General features: G+C 31.9%; 2 protein-coding genes across 3 annotated transcripts; one reads left to right on the top strand and one right to left on the bottom strand.

Annotated features, from left to right (window-relative positions):
- Nucleotides 1–276: 276 nt before the first annotated feature.
- Nucleotides 277–4,802, top strand: LOC139847079 (phosphopantothenate--cysteine ligase 2-like). 2 transcript variants are annotated; one of them, XM_071836682.1, is made up of 11 exons: nucleotides 277–549; nucleotides 974–999; nucleotides 1,461–1,616; nucleotides 1,710–1,833; nucleotides 2,252–2,296; nucleotides 2,792–2,877; nucleotides 3,224–3,276; nucleotides 3,362–3,421; nucleotides 3,842–3,943; nucleotides 4,094–4,213; nucleotides 4,289–4,802. In XM_071836682.1, the coding sequence occupies exons 3-11, from the start codon at nucleotides 1,472–1,474 to the stop codon at nucleotides 4,520–4,522; spliced, it is 969 nt and encodes a 322-aa protein (XP_071692783.1). In that variant the 5' UTR covers nucleotides 277–549; nucleotides 974–999; nucleotides 1,461–1,471; the 3' UTR covers nucleotides 4,523–4,802. The 2 variants fall into 2 exon arrangements, with proteins under 2 accessions (XP_071692783.1, XP_071692782.1); XM_071836681.1 differs by lacking the exon at nucleotides 974–999 and having other exon boundaries at nucleotides 278–549.
- A 284-nt stretch (nucleotides 4,803–5,086) lies between these two features.
- On the bottom strand, nucleotides 5,087–6,956 carry LOC139848099 (uncharacterized). Its single transcript, XM_071837827.1, has 5 exons — nucleotides 6,553–6,956; nucleotides 6,228–6,302; nucleotides 5,857–5,996; nucleotides 5,631–5,768; nucleotides 5,087–5,498 (listed from the first exon to the last, which is right to left on the bottom strand). The coding sequence occupies exons 1-5, from the start codon at nucleotides 6,821–6,823 to the stop codon at nucleotides 5,286–5,288; spliced, it is 837 nt and encodes a 278-aa protein (XP_071693928.1). The 5' UTR covers nucleotides 6,824–6,956; the 3' UTR covers nucleotides 5,087–5,285.
- Between the last annotated feature and the right edge of the window lie 1,266 nt (nucleotides 6,957–8,222).

Raw genomic sequence — 8,222 nt, 5'->3', positions numbered from 1 at the left:
AATTAATTTATGTATTTTTTTTATTTAATATGTAATTTATTTTATTTTATTATATTTATTTACCATTTTAATTCATTTGAAAAAAAAATATAAAACTGGTGAACTTTATTGAATTTGACACTTTCATTTAACATTTGAGGTTATTTAAGGTCAAAATCAATGTCACTACTTTTTGAGTCAAAAAGAATAAATCTGTATGTGATGTCATAGTTATATTATAACAGTCTAAACATCTCTCAATCACATTTCAGCATCTCATCAACAAAACCATACGGAGTATCTTTTTTCATCACCACTTTCCTCAACCAGTACCAAAAATTCCTAAAAAAAAAAAAAAAAAATCAACGGCAAAATCAGGTTGATTTGAGAACAACTATACTGAACCGGAAAAATCATGTCAATCATCAATTCTTTAATTAAAACAAGGATAATAAAATGGCAAAATCATCGACAAAATCAAGCTTAAATTAACACTAAAATCTTCAGCAAAATCAACGGCAAATTAACGGCGACCGTATTTCGTTTTCCGTTCAGAGAATTAATTTGCAGGTATCAACCCTATACTGACCGACTAATCCCTGTATAACAAATTAGGGAGACATCGAGTTAGGGGTATCTCTTATGTAGTTCATTAACTTCCCTAATTCCCCCAATATTCCTTTAATTTCAACCATAATTAAAAGTTAGGGTTTTACTTTCAGTTGATTGTTATTATTACTCAACTGCATTACCTGTTAATGTAAGTAGACCTAATAATGCCGTTGAATTGACGGCCATTGAATTATTCCCAATCTTCAATTATTTTGCCTTTCTTTTCAGTTTCATTTAATTTAATTCTTCCCTAAAAACTAAGCTGTATATATATATATATAATATATATATATATATATATATATATATATATATATATATATATATATATATATATATATAGATCTGTGCCCAAATCTGTTTGTGTGTGTCTCAATTATAGTGCTGAAGCTGAATCAACTTCCTAAGGTATTCTCTAACTCTGTTTCCATATATAGTAATGCATGTAGCCCATGTTTATATGTACCATTTTGTATTTTATATCATGTTTCTTGTGTTCACTTTGTTATCCATCTGTATTTATATATCTATAATTTAAGTGAATTTGTACTCTAGGCTAGTTGTAACTTTATTTAATAGCTTAAATTCATATTTTCTGTTTGTATTTTTAACTTTTTTTTATATATCTAATTTTCTTTATAACGTGCCATTTTTAAGTGTGAAGGATCTATATTATTACTTTCGTGTTCTATCATCATTTAGGGCCTTAAACATTTTAATTCGTTCTACTGCTATGTATGCATGATCTTTTTTTTTCTCTTTAATTTCAATCTTCATTAGAAAATAGTCTCACTTTAATCTGATCCGTTCCTAAAGGTCGGTGTGATTGACCAATCTGCAACATTATCTAATCTTGTACATTATTCTAGTATTTCATTTGATGGATGTGGTTAACATGGATGGTGTGGATGTGAATACATCTGTTCAAGTAAAGTCCTTCTTTGACTCAGCACCTGCTCTGAAAGATGCTACTGGCATAAGCAATAAGTTAACACAATTTATTGATAAGAACTCTTCTTTATCAGGCACGTTCGCTTGATCTGTACATTATATATATTGTTTTTCCTTCACCATTGTGTAAAGATTATTATACTATTATATATGGTTATATATTTTAGGAAGTGAAGGACCTAGAAGGGTTGTTTGTGTCACATCTGGTGGTACCACTGTTCCTTTAGAGCAACGATGTGTGCGTTACATTGATAACTTCAGCTCTGGACATAGAGGAGCAACATCTACTGAGTATAACATCATACACCTTGTTTATTTAACTTATTGACTTCTCTAATTCTTTAATGATGGAAAATTGGTGGGTATTTAAGATGGGTAATGGGTCCAAGTGGGCAATTTGTTTTCCGGGTCGGGTTACTCGAAACACTTTCTGTCCAGCATTTTTCGTTCAGAATTTGTTTGTGTTATTAAATAGTAGTTTCCTAAGCCATACTTACTGTTGCAATAATGTTTTGAAAACATAATCTGATAGATTGTAAAAAGGTATGCATATATGATATATTATTGATGACTTTCAACCTGTTTCCTATCAACTGTGTTTTATTTTACCCATTTAACCCGCTGTTGACCCACTCATAAGTAATTAGTTTGAAATTACCACCTATAGTTCCTATATCTAAGATAATGTGGGTTTGTTGATGATATGCAGATACTTTCTGAAAGCTGGATATTCAGTCATCTTTCTATATAGAAGGTGAGTATGGTGCCTATATATGATATATCTGATTCTTGTTTGCTCAGAAGTTCAACTTGTAAATAATTGTGTTACTTGCCAGTATCACAAATGTACTATTACTAACAAACTGCCCATTTGATTAAAGATGATAATAATTTACTGTTTTTACGATTTATTGCTTTAATATAGGTTAATTTTTACTTGACATGCCTATTTGGAACTTACGTGTTTAGTAACTAACGTTCATTTCACATGATATATGGGCAGAATTTGATGAATACAAAAACGTATTTAAACTATATTTCACAAACATCAGATATATTTAAATTCTGAAGTATCTTGTGGCACATCATGTATCAAATCCTCTCACTAAACTTGGCCAGTTGCTTAATTACTTGACATAAGTTGGAAAGGTGTTTATTGGTTAGAATTATAACACATTTTGTTTGTATAGTTTGGAGATTACTTGTGATTAATTAATCATATTTTTAATTCTAATAATTTTTTTTGCAGGGGAACATGCCAGCCATATTGTAGATCACTTCCAGATGATCCACTGCTCGAATGTTTCGAGCTCACCAATGATTCAAGCATACAAGGTCATAACCTTTTGTTAACATAGAAAGATTAGGGAAAGTATTAGTCTATATATTACTAATTGTATAGTAAATAATATTAACTATAACCACTCAGGCTTGCTTGAGTGGCCACCGAGTTGCCCAATGAAGCACACCACCCGGGTTCAATCCTTGGCTATGCCAAATTGTTCAAAAAGGGAGTGTGACTAGAGGGTGCGCATAATGCGCAATTCACCCGGTACCAGGTCTCGCGCTCGGGGGGCTTGATTACCCGAGGTTTTACCTTCTATGGGGGAGCCAATGTGCTCGTTTATAGGAGGGTTTCCTCGCTTACCCAAAAAATAATATTAACTATGTCATTTCGCAGTGCATGAGCCATACTCTGAAGCAGTTAAGATCGCGATTAGCGGACATCACGAGGTATGAATTATGATCTACTTTATGTTTAATTTGTAACTTAATTGCACACTGCTAACTATTTTTTTTTTTTTTTTTTTCAATTCAGGCCGTTTCAGGTGGTTTCTTGCTAAAACTTCCCTTCACGACCATCTTTGAATATCTTCAGGTTAGCACAGTTCATCATTGATGTCTCCAATCAGTTAAATGGGTAATGTACCTTAAAAGGAAACAGGTCAAATGGGTCAAATCTGTTTACAGTTACTGAAAGTGGACTTTTATTTTTAATGCATAAAAGCATCGATATGATTTTATTAAAAGAAACTATAGAATGTTGAAGATTACCTGATATGCTCGTTATAAAAAACTTAAATTTGGTACAAATGAATAATTGTAGTTGGCTTTTCTTTGCAAATTCAACATAATCTGTATAAGAATAATCATAGAAAAAGTGACTATGAACCAATTATAAAACGTAAGTGCAAAATAGAGCACCGTACAATGCTTTGTTTTTGTGTACGTATGTAAATTTTGTTTCCGTAAGATGATCTCTCACTATATATGCTTAAAATGGTTTATAAATAAGCAGATTCTACGGTTGATTGCAACATCAATGAAGAACCTTGGGCCGAATGCTATGTTTTATTCTGCTGCTGCTGTGTCTGATTTCTATGTTCCATGGGAGAGCATGGTAAAGCTTAGATCAACTCAGAAACATGTTTTTCTGTTTTGCTTTTCAGTTCTAGTAACTTCCATATTATTATAAAAAATAAAATCATTGACTAGTTTTCTAATTGAAAAATGATGGAAGAAAGAGTTTATGCGCGTTTTCATTTTGTAGGCGATACATAAAATCCAGTCTGCATCTGGTCCTTTAGATTTACGGCTAGCACAAGTCCCAAAGATGCTTTTAGTTTTGCGCAAAGAGTGGGCCCCCACAGCATTCTGCGTATCATTTAAGGTAATTAAATTTTATACTCAATTGCTACAATGGATGATAATTGTATGACATGTCATTCTAAAATGGTGTGTATAGTTGGAGACAGATAAAGAGATACTTTTAGAGAAGGCTGGTAACGCGCTTAAAAGGTATAAAATGCACGCTGTGGTAGCAAATGAGCTTATGACTCGTAAAGAGGTGGTCATACTTGTTACTGATAGTGGACAAGTGTCGGTACATCGTGAAAACGACAACTCAGATGTCGAATCACCCTTGATCAAGCAACTTGTAGAGAAACATTCAAGTTACATCAAAGAGATCAATACATGAATACTAAACATAAGGTTGAAGAAATAATGAATGTTACCCTTACGCAATTTGCCTTTGGGTGGTTCAACACACATAACATGTGTCTCCTATACCTTGTTGTCTCAGTTATACGTTATAGAAAGATACAAACTGTCAAAATGTGAACTTGATAGGAGCAAATTTACAGGTTCTGTACGTTGTAATAGAAGCAACAAAATTGAGGATTGTAAAATGAGGATACTGATGCTTTTCTTTTGTCAACTGTTCCTAAGATTGCTAATATGCTATGATATTAAATTTAACACACACAATGAGCCGCAAATCATGTTTGGTCATAATTCTATTTTCAAAATTTAGCAGTTTACATATCGTTAGTATTTAAGTTGCACAAAAGTGGGTCATTTGGCCAAGTGTGTCAAATGGCTAACCCATAAGTATGTTTCTTATTAGACAGTAAGCCATAAATTGACTAATTTGAAGTTTAAGATGATTACTAAAACGGCATTGATTATCTACAAAAGAGAAATAGTTGCTAAATCTCAGTAGCATGTATTCACCACAACCCTGTGTTCCACACGATCAATTGTATTATCATATGAAGAATCCAAGAAAGTTATAAAGATGAATAATAAAGCTTGTATTATATCTTGATATTTGAAAGCCATATATACATATGTCCAATGCTACAAGCAGCTATACCATTATCAAATATACAAGTATACATCATATAAACTATTTTACTAAACAATATTGAAAGAACGAGACACAAGGTCGCCAACTAGGACTAGGACGCATCATCTTCGTCTGATGCAAGCTCAAGACCCTCTGCTGCTAGAAGCTGAGTTATTATGAGTTTCTTCTGCTCTTCATCTGCTTTCTTTCTCATCAAATCGCGTTTCCTCAACACAAGTGTATGCCTCTTCAAAGTAGTGTTATAATTCTCCATTGATGCCTTCTTCTCTTTCGCAAGAATTTTCCTTTCTTCATCAGGGTCCGTCTAATCATTTCCATGTAAATGTATATATTTGCAATCAATAAAAGGATCAAATATAAACCAAATACTATAGACGTATGGTGGTTGTTTGTCTTTAACAATTATAAATGTAACCTGCTAGGAGTATTATCGTACCTTTGAACGTGAGAGGCGGCGTACACGGATATGTAACTCATGCTGCTGCTGTTCGGCCCAAGCAGTAACAGCCATATCACCTCGTTGATCAAAAGCCTTGCGTTTTTTCATTAACCACTCCATCCATGCTTGAGATGCCTGTAGACATTAAAATACATAACAGAAACTGATTAAAAGGAAACGGGTAAAATAAACTGATACAATATGCTCAAAAGTTAATAATTACCTTCATTGGATTAACTCGGTTTTCCATATCATACTTCCTTCGTTCCTCACTGTCTATGAGCAACTCGTAGGCAGCTTGAATCTTAATGAATCGAGCTTCGGCAGTTTCTCCTTTTTCAAGGGACCCTCTGCCATCATAAACTACATAAATACGCAATATGTCAATATTAGACTCCCTTATTTAAGCTTCACTGCATTAAAAAAAAAAAAAAAAAAAAGAGCTAAAAACACAACTGAAAACACTACCTGCTAAGGAACAATCAAAACTGAAATTATATAACATTAACATCTATATTCATAATTTCATATAAGCCACAATATAGTACCATATTACCATTTCAGTAAGTACTAGGAAAGTAGACAAGAACAAACCATCAGGATGATAGAACTTTGCTAAACGTCTATATGCCAACTTTATTTCCTCATCACCAGCATCACCCTCCAGCTCTGCACAATAACAAATAAAAGAAAACTAAAGGCCCCGTCTATACGCGTGTCTAAATTCAATTTTAATTCCGTCGATATCCCAATAGATTCCGTGAGCCAATACCGGCCTAAGTGGTGATAGTATTTAATAGTTACCCAATTACACTATTCGATTTTACTTCTGAGTTTTCAAATAGAAATTTATGTAATTCACTAAATAATAAGGATGATATGAATAATGATAAAAACTAATAAAAATAAATATATATACCAAGAGTATCATAGGGAGATTTCTCATCAGTCCAATTAGCAGCCCTAGCTAACATCCTCCTTTGATGATTTCTGGATCCACCCCATAATAAAGTTTCCATCTTTTTAACATTTGATGATTCAATCAATCGAGGCGATAAAGAATTAGGGTTTCGTATTGAGTTGGAAAGGCTGACTATCAATCGAGGTCGACATCTAGCTCGATTGTAACAACATGTTAACGATGAGTATACCGCATGATTAGGTCTACAAAGTGTCCTCAAATTGCTCATTTTTTCGAGCTTTGATTTCGGTTCCCCAAACCCTAATTCCCAATTTCAAAGAAATCAATTACCAAGTATCAAAGAGACGTGGATTCAGGAAATGATTTGTTTTTTTTTTTTGTTTTTCTTCCCCAATTGGAGATGTGTAAAAGGAAAAGAAATAGGTTTGGATATTGACAGAGGTGTGGAGTCCAGATTGTCTCTATACTTCTCACTACTTTTTTTAAGTTTTAAAACTTTTAAGTTTATTATAATAATAATAATAATAATAATAATAATAATCTATAGTTTCTATTAAAATATTATAATGATTATGTCATTATTAAGTTAATTATTTTATTAAGAAAAAATCAAAAAGAAAAAGAAAAAAATCTAAGCATGGTGAGTGATGTCATTAATCTAAATAATTTTGAATTAAAAATAAATCTTATTAATTAATTATTATTATTCAATCTTATTAATAATTATTTTAATTATTAAAATTAAATAATTTTGAATTTTTTTAATTAATTATTTTGAATTGAGTACGAGAAGATATACAAGCTAGACAGAAGGAAACTAATTCTAAATTTATATTTTAATTTATACTTTTAAAATAAAATGACAACAAATATTATCTCTTATGATTGTATGTAGATTGTTTAATATGGATTTTAGGTGTTTGATGAAAAGTTCAGCTGACGAGTTTCTTAGTCGGACTATGTGATTCCACGGGTCATTAAACTAAATGACTTTAGCATTTACATTCACTTAATATCTAAAACATATCATTAAACTATTTCGTGTAAACAAACCCGTGGTTCCACGGGTCATTTCACTAGTAATAATATATAATATATGTGGTAGTAATGTAGGATTAATGGGGAAGTAACAAATTGGGAGGAAGCTAGGAAGTAAATTGAAATGTCCCGTTCTTATTGATTAAAAACGTTTCATATTAATTGATTTCGTTGCGAGGTTTTGACCTCTATATGAGACGTTTTTCAAAGACTGCATTCATTTTTAAAACAAACCATAACCTTTATTTCATAAATAAAGGTTTAAAAAGCTTTACGTAGATTATCAAATAATGATAATCTAAAATATCCTGTTTACACACGACCATTACATAATGGTTTACAATACAAATATGTTACATCGAAATCAGTTTCTTGAATGCAGTTTTTACACAATATCATACAAACATGGACTCCAAATCTTGTCCTTATTTTAGTATGCAACAGCGGAAGCTCTTAGTATTCACCTGAGAATAAACATGCTTTAAACGTCAACAAAAATGTTGGTGAGTTATAGGTTTAACCTATATATATATATCAAATCGTAACAATAGACCATAAGATTTCATATTTCAATACACATCCCATACATAGAGATAAAAATCATTCATATGGTGAACACCTGGTAACCG

This window comes from Rutidosis leptorrhynchoides, chromosome 5, assembly GCF_046630445.1.
Source record: "Rutidosis leptorrhynchoides isolate AG116_Rl617_1_P2 chromosome 5, CSIRO_AGI_Rlap_v1, whole genome shotgun sequence".
Lineage (NCBI taxonomy): Eukaryota > Viridiplantae > Streptophyta > Magnoliopsida > Asterales > Asteraceae > Rutidosis > Rutidosis leptorrhynchoides.
The sequence above is the reverse complement of the archived record's forward strand: the minus strand, read 5'-3'. Positions and strand labels throughout refer to the sequence as shown.

Excerpts from the sequence above, each read along its gene's own strand:
- LOC139847079 (XM_071836682.1), top strand. The coding sequence starts at position 1,472 with ATGGATGTGGTTAACATGGATGGTGTGGATGTGAATACATCTGTTCAA. Across the intron at positions 3,277-3,361 it reads CGATTAGCGGACATCACGAG|GCCGTTTCAGGTGGTTTCTT; the intron begins GTATGAATTATG and ends TTTTCAATTCAG. Across the intron at positions 3,422-3,841 it reads CCATCTTTGAATATCTTCAG|ATTCTACGGTTGATTGCAAC; the intron begins GTTAGCACAGTT and ends ATAAATAAGCAG.
- LOC139848099 (XM_071837827.1), bottom strand. The coding sequence starts at position 6,823 with ATGAGCAATTTGAGGACACTTTGTAGACCTAATCATGCGGTATACTCA. Across the intron at positions 5,997-6,227 it reads AAAGTTCTATCATCCTGATG|TTTATGATGGCAGAGGGTCC; the intron begins GTTTGTTCTTGT and ends GTATTTATGTAG. Across the intron at positions 5,499-5,630 it reads GCCGCCTCTCACGTTCAAAG|ACGGACCCTGATGAAGAAAG; the intron begins GTACGATAATAC and ends GGAAATGATTAG.